At 45.7% G+C, this 22,201-nt stretch overlaps 1 protein-coding gene across 1 annotated transcript in view; it reads left to right on the top strand.

Annotated features, from left to right (window-relative positions):
- LOC129695814 (probable E3 ubiquitin-protein ligase HERC1) overlaps positions 1-22,201 on the top strand; it is a 291,266-nt gene that overhangs the window by 91,457 nt on the left and 177,608 nt on the right. The window contains 5 exon segments of the mRNA XM_055633161.1: positions 2,035-2,167; positions 3,787-3,978; positions 16,460-16,672; positions 17,506-17,679; positions 18,736-18,847. Of these exon segments, the coding sequence (XP_055489136.1) occupies positions 2,035-2,167; positions 3,787-3,978; positions 16,460-16,672; positions 17,506-17,679; positions 18,736-18,847 (824 nt within the window).

Below are 22,201 nucleotides of genomic sequence, written 5' to 3'. Positions count from 1 at the left end.
TAAATGCAACCTCCTGCTCCCATTCCTTGGGTTCCTGTAGAGCAATTAACACATACTCCAAGTGACTATTGAAGGTGTGGGTTCGAATCCCACTTCTGACACCATTTAGAGCAATTAACACATACTCCAAGTCAGGATCCAACAGGTTTATTGGCATATAATAAAGTTACACTGTGCCTCTACTGACAGCTAGTGTCTGGAAGCTTTAGTCATAAATGGTGGCTATATGGTAAAACCCGGACTGGCTATCTGGACCACACTTCTTCCCACCCTGCTTCCTGTAAGGACTCCATCCCCTACTCCCAATTCCTCCGTCTACGCCGCATCTGCTCCACGGATGAGGCGTTCCACACCAGGACATCTGAAATGTCCTCACTATTCAGGGAACGGGGGTTCCCCTCCTCCATCATAAATGAGGCTCGCACCAGGGTCTCTTCCATACCCCGCAACACTGCTCTCTCTCCCCATCCCCGCACTCGCAACAAGGGCCGAGTCCCCCTAGTCCTCACCTTTCACCCCACCAGCCGTCACATACAAAAAGTAATCCTCCGTCAGTTTCGCCACCTCCAACGTGACCCCACACTACTCGCCACAAATCTCCCCCCATATCTGCCTTCCGCAAAGACCGCTCCCTCCATAACTCCCTTGTCAATTCTTCCCTTCCCTCTCGGTCCACCCCCTCCCCGGGCACTTTCCCTTGCAACCGCAAGAGATGCAACACTTGTCCCTTTACCTCCCCCCTCGACTCCGTTCAAGGACCCAAGCAATCGTTCCAGGTACGACAGAGGTTTACCTGCATCTCTTCCAACCTCATCTATTGCGTCCGCTGCTCTAGATGTCAGCAGATCTATATCGGTGAGACCAAGCGGAGGTTGGGCGATCGTTTCGCCGAACACCTCCGCTCGGTCCGCAATAACCAAGCTGACCTCCCGGTGGCTCAGCACTTCAACTCCCCCCTCCCACTCCGCCTCCGACCTCTCTGTCCTGGGTCTCCTCCATGGCCACAGCGAGCAGCACCAGAAATTGGAGGAACAGCACCTCATATTCCGTTTGGGGAGTCTGCACCCCAGGGGCATGAACATCGAATTCTCCCAATTTTGTTAGTCCTTGCTGTCTCCTCCCCTTCCTCAGCCCCCCTGCTGTCTCCTCCCATCCCCCAGCCTTCTGGCTACTCCTCCTTTTCCCTTTCTTGTCCCCACCCACCCCCGCCCCCGATCAGTCTGAAGAAGGGTTTCGGCCCGAAACGTTGCCTATTTCCTTCGCTCCATAGATTCTGCTGCACCCGCTGAGTTTCTCCAGCTTTTTTGTGTAACCATAGATCCGAGTGGTGTGTGTTAGTATTGGTGACCCTATAGGTAGAGCAGATCTACAGTTCCTACGCATTTGTTGAATGTAATTTCATTTTTAAAAAATCAACTCCTCGGAAAGCATTAATTGGTGTGAGAATGAGTGTTACATATAAAAAAATTATATCTTTCCAAGTTCAGTTCTCTGTCTAGCAAATGTAAAAAAGAGAGGTTAAATTTTGACTTTGGTGCCGTTTCCCTGCTGAGAGGATCGAATATACCACGAGTTCATCCTTCCACCCCATATCATCACAACACCTGCTTACTCAGTTCTGGCACTTTTAAGTTATTGAACGTTAATGGTTATGATGTCAAATGCTGAGGGAATGATGCCTAAAGCCCCTGTCCCACTTAGGAAATCTGAACGGAAACCGCTGGAGACTGCGCCCCACCCAAGGTTTCCGTGCGGTTCCCGGAGGTTTTTGTCAGTCTCTCTTCCTGCTTCCACTACCTGCAACCTCCGGGAACCGCACAGAAACCTTGGGTGGGGCGCAAAGTCTCCAGAGGTTTCCGTTCAGGTTTCCTAAGTGGGACAAGGGCATTTTACTTTGCTTTAGCTGAAGCTTGCATATTGATAGTTCACTGGCTTCAGGTAGGAAGAAATAATTATTTGGGTGATTTTTTTAAATTAATTATTGTCAACCAAGTATCTTTATTAATCAGTGTTTCTTTTTTTTTTTAATTTTAGGATCAGTTAAGCATAGATTTGCTGCATAAACATTTGCACTTGTTGCTGCTGTATGCATCCGATACCTACAGACGGTCTGCAATCCTTCTCAAAGAAAGCTTAGTGGATAGCAGTGTTACAGATAAGTTGCACGGTAAGAATCCTGTTTTATCCCATGCGATCGGCATGAAAAATCACAGACTCAAAGCACTGGAGAGTAATTCAGCGGGTACGGCAGCATCTGTGTAGAAAATGTGTAGGTGACATTTCAGGACGACACAAAACGTCAGTATTTAATTATCTCCAGAGATGCTTCCATGACCCAGTGAGTTACTCCAGTGCTTCATCTTTTTTTGTAAACCAGCATCAGCAATTCCTTGTTTCTACATCAAAAATCACAACTCTTATATAAACAGTTAATTGGTCTCAAACTCCAATTGTGTACTTTTGCTACTATCTACACCTTTCAACAGAACCAGAAAGCTTGCTACTCTGCATTCTGTTTGACCCTATTTGTCTTTGAATTTCTGAGCGTCTGTATTAATAACTTCTGTTTCTATGCTGTCATACAACAGTGGCGTCACCCTTCACATAAGACCTTTAACCAACAATGTGTATGCCTGACGAAGGATCCAGGATGAAGGGTCTCACCCAGAAACATCGACTGTCCAATTCCCTCCACAGATGCTGCCTGACCCATGGAGTTTCCCAGCAGTGTTTTGCTCTTGATGCCTAAGCTTGTTACATGCTCTTTAAAGATTAAAGTGAACTATTGAAGGAAGTACACACAAATGCTGTAGAAACTCAGCGGGTGCAGCAGCATCTATCGAGCGAAGGAAATAGGCAAAGTTTCGGGCCAAAACCCTACTTCAGAAGTATAGATCCAGCAAACATTAGACAGGCACAAAAAGCTGGAATAACTCAGCGGGTTAGGCGGCATCTCTGGAAAAAAGGAATAGGTGACATTGCAGGTTGAGACGCTTCTCCCAAAACATCGCCTATTCTTTTTTCCAGAGATGCTGCTTGACATGCTGAGTTACTCTAGCTTTTTGTATCTGTCTTTGGTTTAATCCAGCATCTGTAGTTCCTCCCGCCAACAAACATTAGGTCATTTTCAGTAATCGTATCTGATTCGATCAGTGTCCATTGGGAAACCTTTGATTCATTTTAGAGCAACTGATACGTGCCTGGAATCAGATTCTCGGCTAATGATGCTATTGATCAACAGCAGAACATAGCTCCTCCACACTTGGTAAATGTTGGTTCTATTGTTCCCTACAGCCATCAGGCTATTAAACACAACAACAAATAAGCTCTGAGCTCTGAACTGCAAAAGACACCCGAACCATCAGAATTTTTGAATAGTCAGACAACGGATTATTAATTTTTTTTACTGCACTTTTAATATTCTCTATCAAATTAGCCTTTTTGCAAAAAATCATGTATATGGCGATCGTTGCTCAGCACAGACTCGGTAGGCCGAAGGGCCTGTTTCTACTCTGTATCTCTAAAGTCTAAAATTAAAGTTGGTATTGTAAGAATGATTTGCATATTGAGACATTTAGCAGAGTTTGATTGTAGCAAGTTTTTTTTTCACAATTACCATACTGTGTAAAATATTCAATTTCATTTTTTGTGTCACTTGAAATTATTTGAATCAATGATCCAAGTTTTATTGTTTAGTGAAAGAAAAGGTAACCAATTATAATAGATATAAAAAGCAGCTTTCTGATTGGTGAGCCCTGTTTTATTTAAATCATTTCTTTCTTTTAGGAATTCTTTTTAACTCTGCGGCAGGAAGTATTTTGTGTCAGGTCGTCTATTCCCTTCTGCTGCTACCTGCTGGTATTGTACGACCAATGCTTGGCAGTCTTCTAGATCTTCTTCAACCTCTGGATTGTCTAAATAGGCTTTTACCAGCGGCACTGTTATTAGAGGAACAAGAACTGGAATCGGTGATAAATGGTTCGTATGGTTATTTTAATTCTGTCAAATTATAGTTATAGAGTGGTATAGTGTGGAAACAAGACCTATGACCCAACCTGCCCCACACAGACCAATATGTCCCATCTACACTAGTCCCATCTGCCTGCTTTTGGCCCATATCCCTCTGAACCTATCCTCTCCATGTACCTGTCTAAATGTTTCTTAAATGTTGCAATAGCACCTGCTCTAAACGTTGCAATAAGAGAGTTCGGCATTTCAACTGCGTAAGCCCAGGTCATAGGTCATTCGCGATAAACATTCTCGCCAGCTGACCTGCGTTTCATCTGTATTTTCCAGTTTTGCGTCTTCGAGGTAAGAAAATCCTGCTTTCAAAACTATCAACGAGATGTATTTACGGTTCATTTGTACAAAACTACGATGATTTTGTTGGTTTTATGGCTTTAAGCCCCTGTCCCATGGGCGATTTTTTTCGGCGACTACAGATGACTAGGCTGTCGCCACATTGTCGCGGGGTGACGGCTGTATGGTCGTGAATAATCTCAAGTCGCCTAAAGAGTCGTAACAGTTTTCTGGTCGCTGCTGGATTTTGAAATGTTCAAAACTTTTCTGCGACTGTGGGCTTGACGTAGCTTGATGTAGCTTGTCTTCTCCTGTCGTAGGTGCTGTCGTAGATTGTCGCCAGGATGACGCAGGTTGTCACCAGGTGACGTTGTTTGTCGCCGGGTACTGACTTTGGTGAAATCCTTTGGCGACTACCTACGTCAACCGGCTACAGGTACCGGCGGCTGAATTGTCTTCAGTTGTCTTCAGTTGTCGCTGACAGGGTCGTTGCTTGTCATAGCTTATCGCGGGTGGAAGTAGGTTGACTTAGGTTGTCGGCTATGTGGTTGTAGGTTGTCGTAGGTGTGGTCAAGTCAAGTCGAGTCAAGTCAAGTTTATTTGTCACATACACATACGAGATGTGCAGTGAAATGAAGTGGCAATGTTCGCGGAACAACAAAACAACCAAACAAATTATAAACACAATCATAACACACATATTATTTTACATAATAAATAATAGAAGAAAAACGTTCTGTAGAGTTAGTCCCTGGTGAGAAAGGCGTTTACAGTCCGAATTGCCTCTGGGAAGAAACTCCTTCTCAACCTCTCCGTTCTCACTGCATGGCAACGGAGGCGTTTGCCTGACCGTAGTGGCTGGAACAGTCCGTTGCAGGGGTGGAAGGTCATAGGTAGATGTCCTAATGGGTCGCCGGTTGTCGTAGCTTGTCGTAGACATTGTCATGGGGGGGGGGGGGGGGTCCAGTCGCCGCTTTTTTGGCGACCTGCTACGCTGTGGCAGTCGCCGGCAGTCATCGAATAAATCGCCTAACAGGCCCTTTATGCTTCGGTGTTTTATTGCTTTATGCCCCTGTCCTACTTAGGAAATCTCTGGTAACCTTGCCAGCGACCCAAGGTTTCCATGAGTCGCCGGAGGTTTTGGTCACTCGCCTGGAAAGCCTCGAGCTGGATCGACCGAAGTGTGAACTGCATCTACCGACCAAAGATCCTGTAGGATCTTTGCTACCAACCACACACAGACGCACGCACACACACACACACACACACACACACACACACACACACACACACACACTCTCACACACACACACCGAAGGTGGGGGCCATGGAGAGCGGAGGAGCGCTGTCTGCGCGATGAAGAGGAAGGTAAACGGCTGCCACAGAGCACGGTAAGTCCTTTAGAGGGTGCGTGGGGGGAGGAGGGGGGTACAGAGAAGGGGGGAGAAGGAGGGAGGAGGAAGAGCGGAGAGAGAAGGTGGAGAGAAGGGGGGAGAGAGGGAGTGGAGACAGTTTTAAGAAGTTTAACAAAATTTAGTGGGTATTTTATCTTCCGGTGGGTCTTCTAGGTCGTGAAACTCCAATGAGCCAATCAAAATGGCTGGTCAGCGAAGGAGATGGCCTTCGACTGCCTGTAAGTAAATAGAGACCCCACTCCACTGGCTTCGACCAAACGGCAACCAATTTTTAGTCGAGTCCGGTTTTGATTATGTTGAAATAATCAAAGCAACCTAGAAGAAGCCTCGGCCACACGGAAACCACTTTCGACCATTAGGGAGAGTGACCAAAATCTCTGGCAACCTCATGGAAACCTTGGGTCGCGAGCAAGGTCACCAGAGGTTTCCGTTCAGGATTCCTAAGTGGGACAGGGGCATTATGCTTCGGAGCGTATAACCGTTATATCAGTGTCTCAAGCTAACCGCTATGTTCAGCAGACATGATATTGGTTAAAGCGGTGGAGGCCGGTTCTCTGGATATTTTCAAGAGAGAGCTAGTTAGGGCTCTTAAAGATAGCGCAGTCAGGGGATATGGGGAGAAAGCAGGAACGGGGTACTGATTGGGGATGATCAGCCATGATCACAATGAATGGCGGCGCTGGCTCGAAGGCTGAATGGCCTCTACTACACCTATTATCTATTGTCTATTCATTGGTAGAATAGTTAACAATTTATACACAGTTTATACAGCGCTGAGTTTGCTTTTTTGTTCTCGAAAGACCTTTGACAAATCTCATGATTCCTTGCGTTTATCAAACAATAACAAACTCGCTTATAATACCTGCTGATCTCTTTTTAATGAAGGTGTAGGTACTACAAACTAAACTTGCTATTTTTAAAATCCAGTTCTGTTGGAAGAAATGTATTTTAAGAATATGAATAAATAAGAAATTGTGGTGCCAACCGGTGGTTAGGCCACCTGTATTCGAACCCGTGGCAGTCGGGGGTAGGGTCACGTGACTGGGTAATGGTGGGAAGCAGTTGCCACAAGGTTTAGGGATGTGCCCTAGTATAAGTATGGAAACATAGAAAATAGAAAATAGGTGCAGGAGTAGGCCATTCGGCCCTTCGAGCCTGCACTGCCATTCAATAAGATCATGGCTGATCATCCAACTCGGTATCCTGTACCTGCCTTCTCTCCATACCCCCTGATCCCTTTAGCCACAAGGGTCACATCTAACTCCCTCTTAAATATAGCCAATGAACTGGCCTCAACTACCTTCTGTGGCAGAGAATTCCAGAGATTCACCACTCTGTGAAAAATGTTTTCCTCTTCTCGGTCCTGGGTCAGCCTCCCCCATTCGTGTGTGTGTGTTGATCTCTTTACCTGAGCAATACATTTCTCTTTGTTTTCACCACACGTGGGTTGTTTATTCGCCCGCCATATTGGTGACCCCGACGATCCAAATCGGTCATTTTGGATTTCAAACATGTTCGCAGCCAACAACCAACCTCAAGAGCCCAAGGTTGCTGACATTCCAGCCCAGGAGAACGCTGTCTCCCTGAAGCTGCCCGTGTTCTGGACATCGCAGCCCCAGGTGTGGTTCCAATAAGCCGAGGCCCAGTTCTACGCACGACGCATCACAGCTGACGACACCCGGTACTACAACGTGGTCGGCGCGTTGGATCAGGAGACAGCCGGTCGCCTGGTCCCTTTCCTCTGCGCACCGCCAGATCAGGACAAATATGAGGGCCTTAAAACGCTGTTTTGCAGACCTTTGGGCTCAGCCACCGGGACTGCACAGCGCGGCTCCTAAACATGGGCGACCTCGGCGATCGCAAGCCATCAGATCTGATAAGCGAGATGCTCACCCTAATGGACGGCCATCGGCTCTGCCTACCCTGAGCATGCCTTCCTGGAGCAGATGCCAGGTGACATCCGCCTGCTGCTCGCCGATGAGGATTTCGCGGAACCCCACCCCCCACCGCTGCTAACAGATATAGCCGACGAGCTGTGGCAAGTCAAACAGCAGGGCAATGGCTCGATCGATCAAGTAGCGGTGGTGCCTTGGAGGGCCCAGTAATCAGGCCCTGGTAGGTGGATGTGCGGAGGCAACGCCTCGTTCATGCTGCCACACTGGAGCCGATCTTCTTACGCCCCGCAGCATCTGCTACGCCACGCAATGGACAATGTCTATGTGCAGATACTGGCGGTGTTCCCAGATATTTGGACCCCTCAATTCCATTCGACCCACTCCAAACACGGTGTGGAGCACCACATTCTTACCTCAGGTCCCCCACTCCAGCAGCCTTCCTCCCGACAAGCTCCCTATTGCTAAAGAGGAGTTCCGCCAAATGGAGGCCTGGGGGATTGTATGGCGTTCAAACAGTCCGTGGGTTTCCCCCCTCCACATGGTTTCTAAGGCGTCCGGTGGTTGGCAACCTTGTGGGAATTATCACCGCCTCAATAATGACACGATCGCTGATTGGTACCTGATCCCGCATATCTAGGATTTTTTCGCCCATCTAGCCGGGGCCCGTTTCTTTTCCAAAGTCGACCTGATGCGGGGCTACCACCAGATCCCGGTAGGCCCTGAGGATGTGCCCAAGAAGGCTATCCCTTTCACCTTTTTGAATTCCTGCAGATGCCTTTCGGCCTGAAGAATGTCGCGCAGGCTTTTCAGTGCCTGATGGATACAGTGAGTCACGGCTTGGACTTTCTATATATTTACCTGGACGATATTCTCGTTGTTAGTCACAGCCGCCAGAACATTGTGCGCACCTCCGCCTCCTCTGCCAGCGGCTCAGCGAGCACGGCTTAGCCATCAACCTGGATAAATGCCGGTTCGGCCTCAGTTCCATCGACTTCCTGGGCCATCAGGTTACCCAGCATGGTGCAATTCCGCTGCCAGACAAGGTGGAGGCTTTTCGCCGGTTCCTATGGCCTTCCACGGTGCAGGGACTACAGGCGTTCATGGGTATGGTCACCTTTTACCACCGCTTCGTACCTGCGGCGGCTCGGATTATGCGGCTGCTGTTTCCGTTTCTGGCCGGTAAGCAGCAGTACCTTACGTGGAACGCCAAGGCCATGGCCGCGTTTGAAGAGGCCAAGGAGGCGCTCGCTCGCGCCACCATGCTGGTCCATCCTCGGGCTGCTGCCCGGACAGCTTTGACTGTCGACGCCTCAGACTTTGCTGTGGGGGGGGGTGTTGGAGCAGTTCCATGATGGGTGCTGGCGGCCTCTGGCCTTTTTCAGTCGACAGAAGCGTGTGGAGCGATAATACGTTCGATCGAGAGCTCCTGGCGGTGAGGCACTTCCGTTATTTTCTCGAGGGCCGATCTTTTACTGCCTTCACAGACCTCAAGCCTCTCACTTTTGCGTTTTCGAAGGTGTCCGATCCCTGGTCCGCTCAGCAGCAGAGACACTTGGCATACATCTCCGAGTTTACCACTGACGCCTGCCACGTCAAAGGAAAGGACAACCGAGTTGCTGACACGTGTCTCGGTCTGTCATCGCTGCGGTTCTGGATGTCGCTCCGGGGATTGACTTTTCCGCCTTGGCGGCAGCTCAACTGGAGGATGCTGAGGAGATGCCCGCCTACCGCACTGCCATCTCTAGGCTGGTATTGGAGGATGTCCCGTTTGGCCCAGCGGGTGCTACTGTCCTGTGTGATGTCTCCACTGGTCAACTGCGGCCCATTGTTCCGGCTGCCTGGTGCCGGCAGGTGTTTGATGTCCTCCACGGGTTGGCGCACCCTTCCATCCAGTCCACAATTGCGCTGGTGGCGGCCCGGTTCATGTGGCATGATTTGCGCAAGCAGGTCGCTAACTAGACCCGGGGGATGTGTTCCGTGCCAAACGACCAAGGTCCAGCGGCACGTCCGGGCGCCTGTTCAAGAGTTCGCCGTGCCGCATCGGCGGTTGATCATGTGCATGTGGATATCGTGGGACCGCTGCCTCCGTCTCGGAGCATCACGCATCTACTCACGATGGTGGATTGTTTTACACGATGGCGGGAAGCTGTTCCGCTGACCGACACCTCTGCTGCGTCCTGTTCCCGTGCCCTTGCTGCCCATTGGATTGCTCGTTTCGTGTTTCCTGTGGACATTTCCTCGGACCGGGGTCCTCAGTTCACCTCTGAGTTGTGGTCGGCTGGAGCTCGCCTGTTGGGGGTTCAGCTCCACCACACTATGGCCTACCATCCACAGTCGAACGGTTTGGTGGAGCGTTTTCACATGCATTTGAAGGCCTCCCTCAAGGCACAGCTTACCGGGCCGGAGTGGATGGATGCGTTACCTTGGGTGGTGCTGGGGATCTGCACTGCCCCTAAGGAGGATTTGGCTTCCTCATCAGCGGTGTTGGTGTATGGTGCTCCGCTTATGGTTTCGGGGAATTCCGTTCCAGCGGCGCGTGGGTTGCAGGAGCCGCCTTCCTCGGTGTTTGTTCGTTTGCAGCAGAAGGTACGCACGCTCCGGTTCCGACGTCTCGCCACGGTGTGGTGCCTTCACACGTTCCACTGCTCTTCAGGACTGTGCTTTTGTGTTCCTGCGCTGTGACGCACATGGCACGCCGCTGCAGCGGCTTTACGAGGGGCCCTTCCGTGTGCTGCAGAGTGGTCTTACGACTTTTGTTTTGGACATGGGGGCTCGACGTGAGACTGTCGGTGGCTAGGTTGAAGCCTGCTCATGTCAACCTGAGTTGGAGACCCTGCCTCATCGTCGGGGGCATCTGCAGTCCTCCCCGCTCCCACCTTTGCCTTCCTAGGGGGAGTTCCCTGTGGGGGGGGGGGTGTGTGTAAGAGGCCCGGCCACCTCGTTCGTCTACCCTTTCGGTTTTTATGCTTCGAGTTCTGGCAGTCGGTGGTTAGGCCACCTGTATTTGAACCCTTGGCAGTCGGGGGGGAAGGGTCACGTGACTGGGTAATGGTGGGAAGTAGTTGTCACGAGGTTCATGGGTGTGCCCTAGTATAAGTATGGAGACCTGGGTTAGCTCTCCCCCATTCACGTGTGTGTTGATCTCTTTTGTTTTCACCACGTGTGGCTCCTTTAATCGCCCGCAATAAATTAATTTTTTTTTCAAAATAATGGATCTTGCTGTCTTTGCGCTCGGAGTTTTTATCTCGAGTAATTATAGTGTGGGTTCCAGCCAAGTAGGGTCAAATCCCTCATTGTCTGCTGGTTGCTCTGAGAGTTAAGGCCCTGCAAGATGGCGTGGCCCTGTCCAGTCGCGGTGGTGGCAGCTCCGCGAGAACTGTGTATTTTTAACTTTCATGTTCCTTTTTAACTTATTTCTAAGTTCCAACTCCCTAGTACTAACAAAGTATGGCAGGGAAACCCTCTTAAATCTAAACCCTAGCTTAAACAGAGACTTTTTAAACGCTGTACTTACCGATCCAGCATGGCCAGCAGAGATCAACAGAGGCTGCTGCAACAACAATGGGCTACAAGGAAAACCAGGAAAAAACATTGAGGTAAGCGGGGGGGGGATTCAGAATAGGCTGAGAGCCGAAGCCTTTCGTCCTCCTCTGCCCAGCATTCTTCTGGCGAAAGTCCAGTCCCTGGAAAACAAGCTGGATGACCTCAGGACGAGGATCAGATTCCAGTAGGACATAAGGGACTGCAACATCCTCTGCCTGTCTGAAACATGGCTGACCTCACTGATTCCGGATCAGGTAATCTGCCCAACCGAATCCTTCACTGTCCACCGTGCTGACAGAACAGAAGCATCTGGGAAATCCAAGGGTGGAGGAGTCTGCTTCATGACCAATAACAACTGGTGCAACCCTGGAAATATCAAGATGCTTTCCCGTTCCTGCTCGCCGGACGTGGATCATCTGACGATCTCATGTCGCCCATTCTACCTTCCAGGGGAGTTCGGCTCAGTGATCGTCACAGCCGTCTACAATCCACCACAAGCAGACACTGACATGGCACTATCGGCCCTACACGATGTGCAATATCGACATCAAAACAAGAACCCGGATGCAACTATGGTGGTGGCTGGAGATTTTAATAAATCACATCTCAAGAAGGTCATGCTGAACTTCTACCAACACATCACGTGTGCCACCAGGGGGGAGAGAACATTGGACCACTGCTACACACCGTTCAGGAAAGGCTACAAGGCCGTTTCACTCCCTCCCCAAGGAAAATATGACCATGATGCCATTTTCCTGCTGCCGAAGTATAAACACTGCCGTAAGAGGAAGTGGCAGTGACGAGGGACGTAAAGCGGTGGTCTGACCAATCAGAGGCCATGCTGCAAGGTGCACTGAGTGATGTCGACTGGAATATGTTCCAAGCAAGTTCCAGCGACGTCAGTGAGTTCGCGGAAGCAGTCACGGACTTCATCGCAACAGTAACCGATAACATTGTCCCCACGGTAAGGGTAAGCACCTTTCCGAACCAAAAACCCTGGGTAGACAGGTCCGTTCGTGTGGCCTTTAATGCTCGCACCGCTGCCTACAACTCGGGCCAGGCATCAGGAAACATGGACGTCTACAAGGCAGAGTCCTACCGACTGCGAAGAGCGGTGAAGGACGCAAAAAGGAGGTACAGGGACAAGATGGAGTCACAGATGAAGCAGCAGGACACCTGAAGCCTGTGGCAGGGGCTATGGATTGTAACCAACTACTGGAGCACCCCACCCTCGTCCGCAAGTGCCAGCACCTCCCTAGCTGATGACCTGAACTCCTTTCACGCTCATTTCGAGACGGGCAACATCACCCCAGGTCTGCCGACTATCGACAATACCGTCAACGGGCTGGCTAACAAAGCTGAAGGGAGGAATGTGCACACATTCTCGTTGTCCGAGCACGACGTGAGGAGGGCTCTGACACGGGTGAACACGAGGAAAGCTGCAGGCCCCGATGGCATCTCGGGGCGAGTACTTAAGTCCTGTGCTACGCAGCTAGCTCCGGTGCTCATGACAATATTCAACCTCTCCCTGGACAAGTCCGTGGTCCCTGCCTGCTTCAAAAGATCCATCATTGCACCGGTACCTATAAATGCCTCCCCAGCTTGTCTGAATGACTACCGTCCGGTGGCCCTCGCCTCGGTAGTCATGAAATGCTTTGAGAGGCTGGTGAAGAAACACATCAGCGCCTTCCTCCCTCGCAACATGGACCCGTTACAATTCGCATACCGTCCGAACAGATCCACGGACGATGCGGTCTCCCAGGTTCTTCACACCGCTCTCGCTCATCTGGACAGCCAGAAGGGGGGCTACATGAGGATGCTGTTCATAGACTTCAGTTCAGCCTTCAACACAATAGTCCCCACCAGACTGGCTGAGAAGCTACTGGAATTGGGGCTCAACACCCCACTGTGTGCCTGGGCCCTGGACTTTCTCACCGCCAGGCCCCAGGTAGTCAAGATGGGGGGAAATACATCGAAGTCCCTCACCCTGAGCACAGGATCCCCCCAGGGTTGTGTCCTCAGCCCCCTACTGTACTCCCTGTACACACATGACTGTGTGGCTAGGTCCAGCTCCAACTCGATAATCAAGTTTGCTGATGACACTGTGGTGGTGGGCCTGATCTCAGACAATGATGAGAAGGCCTACCGGGAGGAGGTGGCTGATCTAGCACTCTGGTGTCAGGACAACAGCCTCCTCTTGAACATCAAAAAAAACTAAGGAGCTGATCGTGGACTTTAGGAGGGCACATCATCCGAGGACGTACACACCATTGAGGATAAATGGGGATACTGTGGATAGGGTGAGCTGTTTTAAATACCTGGGAGTCCACATCTCTGAGGATATGACATGGACATCACACGCCACACCACTTGTGAGTAAGGCAAGGCAGCGCCTTTACCACCTCAGGCAATTGAGGAAATTCAGAGTGTCTCTGAGGATCCTCCAGTGCTTCTACTCAGTGGCTGTGGAAAGCATCTTGTCCGGAAAGATCACGATTTGGTTTGGGAATTGCTCTGCCCAGGACAAGAAGGCTCTGCAGAGTGTAGTGCGTTTGGCCGAACGCACTATGGGAACTTCACTCACCCCTCTCCAGGAACTATACTTCAGAAGGTGTAACTCCAGAGCCAATAAGATCATGGGAGACCCCTTCCACCCCTGCAACGGACTGTTACAGCTGCTACGGTCAGGCAAACGACTTCGTTGCTATGCTGTGAGAACGGAGAGGTTGAGAAGGAGTTTCTTCCCAGAGGCCATTAGGACTGTAAACACCTACCTCACCAGGGACTAACTTTACTGAACCATTCTACTGTTTTTTTAAATTGCTGTTTTTTTTTCCTTTTTCCTTCCTCCCACAATATGTAATATGTAAAAGAATATGTGATTCTGTTCCATCTGTTTGTTGTTTGTTTTTTGCACAAAGTCAGCGAGCATTGCCACTTTTCATTTCACTGCACATCTCGTATGTGTATGATGAATAGACTTAACTTGACTAAGTTGTAGAATTTTGGTCAGCAGAGGAATGACAGGTCTTGAGTAATGCAGCTTTAACCAATTAGGATTGGAGTTTATGAATATTGGAACAGGGAACATCATCAGGCTTGAGAGGGTGTGTAGAAACGCTGTGCAAAGTGAATGTAATATTCCATTTCTCTTTAAAATGTAGATAATCTATTCTCCAGATAACAGTCTGTTTTGACAGTCATGTTAATTCAATTGATGCATCGATCTTTAAATTAAGGACAGTTTTTATTTGCCACTGGACAATTCTAAGTTTGCACTATTTAAACCTGAAGAAGGGTCTCAAACCGAAACATCACCCATTCCTTCTCTCCAGATATTCTGCCTGTCTACTGAGTTACTCCAGCATTTTGCGTCTATCTTTGGTTTAAACATAGAAACATAGAAAATAGGTGCAGGAGTAGGCCACTTGGCCCTTTGAGCAATATGATCATGGCTGATCATTCAAAATCAGTGCACCGTTCCGACTTTTTCCCCATATCCCTTGATTCCCTTAGCCCTAAGAGCTAAATCTCTCGCTTGAAAACATCCAGTGACTTAGCCTCCACTGCCTTCTGTGGCAGAGAATTCCACAGATTCGCAACTCTCTGGGTGAAAAAGCTTTTCCTCATCTCAGTCCTAAATGGTCTTCCCCCTATTCTTAAACTGTGACCCCTGGTCCTGGACTACCCCAACATTGGGAACATTTTTCCTGCATCTACCCTATCCAATCCAAGAATTTCATATGTTTCTATAAGATATCCTCTCATCCTTCTAAATTCTACCGAATGCAAGCCCAGTTGACCCATTCTTTCATCACATGTCAGTCCCGCCACCCCTGGAAATAACCTGGTGAACCCACGCTGCCCTCCCTCAAGAGCAATAAAGCAGCATCTGCAGTTCCTTCCAACACTATACGTTTTTGTTGTAATTGAATTTGTGAAATGAGGTGCTCAGGTTATAAACAATCTGAGACACTGTCAGATATCAGAATGAGATGGTTCCTTTTACTGCAAAATCACTGGCTGCCTATGATCTTGTGAGGAAGACCTGGTGTCCTACAGAAACTTAATACAATTTAGAATGTGAGCCAGGACCAATATACATCAATTAGAAGGGCATTATTAACTTATGCAATGAAAGATTCGACTTTTGTATCACAAATTCAAATGAAGGATTTGAAAATAAGTATTATTTTGTTTTATTCTTTTGTAAATTTCCAGCAGAATGAATTGTTTATCAACTGTTGTTGCAGGTAGCAATATTTATCAAATAATCAAACTACACTGAATGAAGAATTGTTTGTTTTATTTTAGAAACATTTTTACTGTTGTTTGCTTTTAGTATTTACTGAAATGCAGATGTGAATTACAAGAAAATCATCTATTTGCATTATTTGCTGTCTGCATATTTAAAAACCGTCTGTCAGATTAGACTTTGCATATTAACATCGTTCAAGTATTGTGTGACAAATTGCTGGAATCACAAGCTGTTAATTGCACATCCAAAGAAGCAGGGTATCTGTATGTAAGTGAATAAGGCAAATCTCCATAACATGTTAGATTGCAAATTAGTGAAACTAATAATATATGAACTGAGAAAGAAGTGCAAGTTGAAGGTGTGAATAAAGATGAAAAATGCAATAGAAAGAGAAAGGCAGCATGAGGAAAAATAAGTTTTAAAAAAAACTTTTAAAATACCCACTCATAATTAAAACACATAATAAGTTCATCTTCATTTACTGTCACATACACCAATTGGTGTAGTGAAATTCACTGGCCAGGTCAGTCATACAATTAAAAAAAAAAGCAACACTCAAAAAACATATTTTAACATAAACATCCATCACCGTGACTCCTACACATTTCTCACTGTGATGAATGTGATATTGAGAATTTATACTGAGAATAATTAATATGCATTCTCAATGAGGTTGACTAGAAATAATTAATGATAATATCACATGCTTAAAGGATCGTTTACTTCAAAATGGAAAAGGAGTTTTGTTCTGTAGTCACTTCATGGGTTCAGTTGGCTTCAACCCAAAATTGTGCCTCTTTGCGAATCTTGAAGGAGATATGCACATCAGTGCAGTAATTTCTAGTTTTCTGCATTTAAATTAGCATCTGATCTCCCTTAACGTTTCTATTGCAAGAATGTATAAGCATTATCAAGAGATGTTAGCTTCACTGTTTCATGCATGGGAAAAATATGGACCAGTAGAATGTTGACTTGTTATTCATCTACTGTAACAAAAGGCATGCATGCTATAATGTAAAGATAAAATCTGCATAATTTTTACTTTTTAGAAACTGGAAACAATTCTGAAAATTCCATTCCTATGAATGTTAAATCTTGGATTTGGTTGATTGATATGGAGCGAACCATTTCTTTTACTATTGGGCAATGTCTTGGAGAAATGCTGCAAGGTCCTCTTTGTTCACCAGAAGAAGTAAATTCAGCATATTGGCTGCAAAGCCAACTCCTCAGCAATGGTCTTGAAATTGACACCGAACGGCTTGGTAGGCCAATATTTATACCCTTATTTCTAACATTTGGAGAAAAGCTTTGTCCAAGTTTCTAACAGAATGTTTTAATAGATTACTGTAGAATCTAAGTAATATTCTAACTTAAATATAAACTTCGGAAATGTTCTCGTTATCAATGGAGTTTTTATCAGGTTGTTATATTGTTCCCAGAACAATCTTGGACAAAGGCAACGTATGGGTCTGTTTCCATCAGTGATTCCCATTGCTATCTGCTGATATTACTGATAGCAATGGGAATTACTGAGGGGGCAACCATCCATGGAGCATAATATTTTGAATGAATATTGGTATATGAACAATAAGGATATTTCATTTTAAATGTCCAGGCTCCTGCATGTTTATTGATTCATTTATGTATTTACCTAATTATTTCACTCATTATTATCATGCCTGCTTTAAACTGTGGGATGATCGCCTTCTGGGATGTACACTGATAAAACCTTTCCACCCTTCATTTGCTGCAGAATTGAGCTGGCTGTTGAGGCTGTCATCATCTGCTTAAACAATATGCTTGTCTAAGATTAATATACGTGTGCTATTTTAGGATTTTGATGGATCCATCTGGCTTCATTCTCGAATCTAGAATAGCTCCTGACTTCCTTATTTGAAGGATCATGCATATTTTCATTTTTTTTAAATTATTTATTACCTCCTGTTTCTTAAATGCACAAGTCTTCTATGTTGCCTCCTTGATTTTGAAATGTGCTGTTGCAAGATGTGAAATAAACATATATATGAACCCAGAATATTGTTTAGGAAAAATTTTAAAGATTCTTCTCAAAGCTCTTTGTATTTTCTTTGCATAGATACTTACATTAATAGCCTCACCACAAAGGCTTTGGCTCGCTCTGCGGAAAATAAGTCATTTGAGTTTCGAGTTTCTGAAGACACTACAGTGCTAATAGAGATTGCACTGGGTACCCCACTAGAGCCAGGGTTCAAAATCTGGAGCGGAATGCAGCTGTACGCCATTAGCAACGGTACCTTTCACCCATTATTTGGTTTAATGCATTTTCTCTAATTTTTATGAATGTTTGTTGTTATTTAGTACGAATGAATTATTTGATTAAGATTAATTGTAGATGGATTTAATTTACTTACAGAGCAATTTTATTTATGTTTTTAAAATAAATTTGTGTTTTAAGGTAAAGGTATAGGTTAGAGCCATGCAATTAAAAGCACCATCTTCCTGTTTGCTGAATGGAAGAGAACTGGTGCCAATAGCAGACTGAATTCAATTGCGTAATGGTGGACAGACTTTTCTTAGGAAATAGAAACATAGAAACATAGAAAATAGGTGCAGGAGGAGGCCATTCGGCCCTTCGAGCCAGCACCGCCATTCATTGTGATCATGGCTGATCGTCCCCAATCAATAACCCGTGCCTGCTTTCTCCCCATATCCCTTGATTCCACTAGCCCCTAGAGCTCTATCTAACTCATTGGGTAACAACTGTACAGTTTTTCCTTAAGGAGCGAGTCGGATCCATAATGTGTTCATGCACGTTTCAGGCCTTTGACGTGTAATGATCGTTCAAGTTATATTCGTAATTTATGTCCTTCTATCTTTAGAAGACTAACTAGCTATCTCTACTCCACCAAGGGCCTTGTATCACAACTGAGTTGCTTGAATTTTATAACTAAATTGAATTGCCCTTGAAGTCCATGTTGGATTTATTGTCTGAATGAGTAATAGTTTAAATCTTAGCTATTCATTCGACATCCATTTTCTTATCGTTTGTTGGTATTTAATAAATTATGTATTTTGTAGGTTGCCACTAGAAACTTATTGTGAAATCATTAGGGTTATAAAGATAAAACTGATCTGTAGTAATATTCAAGAAACGGAATCTGAAATTTCCACCCAATCTGGACAATATTGTATTTGTTCCCCAATTGATGCTAGGTTCTTAACATCTGGATAATGAATGTTCGTCTAAAACAGAGCCACTAATAATTAGCTTTATTAGTAGTGAGTACTTTTTCCAATGTAGTTATGCAAGTATTCTTGCGTTCAATGTTTAAATACTTTTTTTCAGAGTGGGAGTGCAGTGCAAATGGGGATCATTTGTTGGACACAGTCTCACGATTCGTGCTTGCTGTATTACTTAAGCACACTGGACTATTGCTAGAAGCCTGCAAAGATGACCGGTAATTTATTTTTACATTAGTTAATGCATTCTTACAAGAGTGCAGAGAAATAAATTGAACCTGAGCTCTTAGAAAACTAAAGATATTATAGAATTAAATATGAAACAGAAACAAACACTAGTAATGAATGCCATGTTAGTTTCCAATATAGAAGTTGAATACTGTTGGTACAGAGGAAGGCAAAAAAAAACGAAATTAGAAGCAAATGCAAGTATAGAAGAATAGTTTAGCTGGTAACAAAATGGAACGCACAAGACTTATTTTAACAGATTTGGAATGAAAAATCATAGTTGCCTAATTTAGTTAAGATCCTTTGCGCTGCATTTAATGCTACTACAAAATAGACTTATTAGTCCTTGGGATAAAAAGGTCAGTGGCTACACAAATAGCAAATTAGGAACTATTCAGAGCCAGTAGAGAACAGTAGTTTTTGAGAATGAAGAAAATACCTCATATTGTGTACCTGGGATAATTTAATTGTTTGCCAATCCCCATATTGTATCGGTGGGAATAATGGTACATATCGAGAAGCAGGTCAATCATACAGTGTAGAAACAGGCTCTTCGGCCCAACTTGCCCTCACTGGCCAACATGTCCCAGCTACACTAGTCCCAACTTGCCTCGTCCATATCTCTCCAAACCTGTCCTATCCATGTACCTGTCTAACTGTTTCTTAAACATTGGGATAGTCCCAGCCTCAACTACAGTGCATTCAGAAAGTATTGAGACCCCTTCACTTTTTCCACATTTTGTTACATTACAGCCTTATTCTAAAATGGATTAAATTTTTTTTTTTATCATCAATCTACACACAATACATAATATAAAAAGCAAAAACGGGTGTTTAGACATTTTTGCAAAGTAATTAAAAATAAATAACTGAAATATCATTTACAAAAGTATTCAGACGCTTTGCTATGACACTCAAAATTGAGCTTTTGTGCATCCTGTTTCCATTGATTATCCTTGAGATGTTTCTATAACTTGATAGGCGTCCACAAGTGGTAAATTAAATTGATTTTACATGATTTGGAAAGGCACACGCCGATCTATAAGGTCCCACAGTTGACAGTGCATGTCAGAGCAAAAACCAAGCCATGAAGACGAAGGAATTGTCCGTAGACCTCCGAGACAGGATTGTGTCGAGACACAGATCTGGGGAAGGGTATAGAACAATTTCTGCAGCATTGCAGGTCCAGAATAGCACAGTGGCCTCCGTCATTCTTAAATGGAAGAACTTTGGAACCATCAGGACTCTTCATAGAGCTGGCCGCCTGACCAAAGTGAGCAATCTGGGGAGAAGGGCCTTGGTCAGGGAGGTGACCAAGAACCTGATGGTCACTCTGACAGACCTCCAGAGTTCCTCTGTGCAGATGGAAGAAACTTCCAGAAGGACAACTATATCTGCAGCACTCGACCAATCAGGCCTTAATGTTAGTGGCCAGACGGAAGCCACTCCTCAATAAAGGCACATGACAGTTTAGCATGACAGAGTTTGCTAAAAGGCACCTAAAGAATATTCTCTGGTCTGATGAAACCAAGATTGAACTCCTTGGCCTGAATGCCAAGTGTCACGTCTGGAGGAAACCAGGCACCGCACATCAGTTGGCCAATACCATACCTACGATGAAGCATGGTGGTGGCAGCATCATGCTGTGGGGATGGTTTTCAGCAGCAGGAACTGGGAGACTAGTCAGAATCGAGGGAAAGATGAACAGGGCAAAGTGCAGAGAGATCCTTGTTGTAAACCTGCTCCAGAGCGTTCTGGACCTCAGATTGGGGTGGAGGCTCACCTTCCAACAGGGCAATGACCCTAAGCACACAGACAAGACAACGCAAGAGTGGCTTTGTGACAAGTCTGTGAATGTCCTTGAGTGGCCCAGCCAGACCCCTGACTTGAACCCGATCGAATATTTCTGGAGGGACCTGAAAATAGCTGTGCATCGACGCTCCCCATCCAACCTGACAGAGCTTGAGAGGATCTTCAGAGAAGAATGGGAGAAATTACCCAAATACAGGTGTGCCAAGCTTGTAGCGTCATAGAAACATAGAAAATAGGTGCAGGAGTAAGCCATTCGGCTCTTCGAGCCTGCACCGCCATTCAATATGATCATGGCTGATCATCCAACTCGGTATCCCGTACCTGCCTTCTCTCCATACCCCCTGATCCCCATAGCCGCAAGGGCCACATCTAACTCCCTCTTAAATATAGTCAATGAACTGGCCTCAACTACCTTCTGTGGCAGAGGATTCCAGAGATTCACCACTCTCTGTGTGAAAAATGTTTTTCTCATGTCGGTCCTAAAAGACTTCCCCCTTATCCTTAAACTGTGATCCCTTGTTCTGGACTTCCCCAACATCGGGAACAATCTTCCTGCACCTAGCCTGTCCAACCCCTTAAGAATTTTGTAAGTTTCTATAAGATCGCCCCTCAATCTTCTAAATTCTAGCGAGTACAAGCCGAGTCATACCCAAGAAGACTTGAGGCTCTAATTGCTGCCAAAGGAGCCTCAACAAAGTACTGAGTAAAGGTTCTGAATACGTATGTAAATGTGATATTTCAGTTATTTATTTTTAATTACTTTGCAAAAATTTCTAAACACCTGTTTACGCTTTTTTATTATGTGGTATTGTGTATAAATTGATGGTTTAAAAAAAAAATGTAATCCATTTTGGAATAAGGCTGTAACGTAACAAAATGTGGAAAAAGTTAAGGGGTCTGAATACTTTCCAAATTCCTCTGCCAGCTTGTTTCACACAACCACCACCATTTCTGTAAAAAGTTGTCCCTCAGATTCCTATTAAATTTTTTCCCCTTCATCTTGTAATAAGTAAAAACATAATAATTTCAATATTTAGTATAGAGCATTGGTGATGCATTTCAGAAGAATGGGGAGATGAAATATTAACCAATAGATACAATCCGATAGATGTTGAGGCATTGTTTGTAAACAATTCTTTGAAGATAACATACAAAATATGAAAATTATGAGAGAATAAATAGGTATAGAGCACAAAAGCATGAAAGTAAAGCTAGAATCCAGTAGGTGGTACAGTGGCCTTCCAGCTCTAAAGATACAGCTTTGGTCCCAACTTCCATCGATGTCTGGGTTGAGCTTAGCCTTTTCCCTGTTTCTTCCTGCATCCCAATCACACATGGATTGATCGGTTAATTGGCCACCTTAAATTTCTTCAAATGAGTTGGTAGAATCGGGGGAGAGTTGATGGGAATGAGGGAAGACTAAAATGGAATTAGTGTCAATGGAAGTTTGGCCGTTGGCACGGACTCAGTGGGTGTTGGGGTCTTTCCCGGTGATGTATTATTATGACATTGAGCATATTATTTGGTGTCAG

Source organism: Leucoraja erinacea, chromosome 1 (assembly GCF_028641065.1).
Source record: "Leucoraja erinacea ecotype New England chromosome 1, Leri_hhj_1, whole genome shotgun sequence".
Lineage (NCBI taxonomy): Eukaryota > Metazoa > Chordata > Chondrichthyes > Rajiformes > Rajidae > Leucoraja > Leucoraja erinaceus.
The sequence above is the reverse complement of the archived record's forward strand: the minus strand, read 5'-3'. Positions and strand labels throughout refer to the sequence as shown.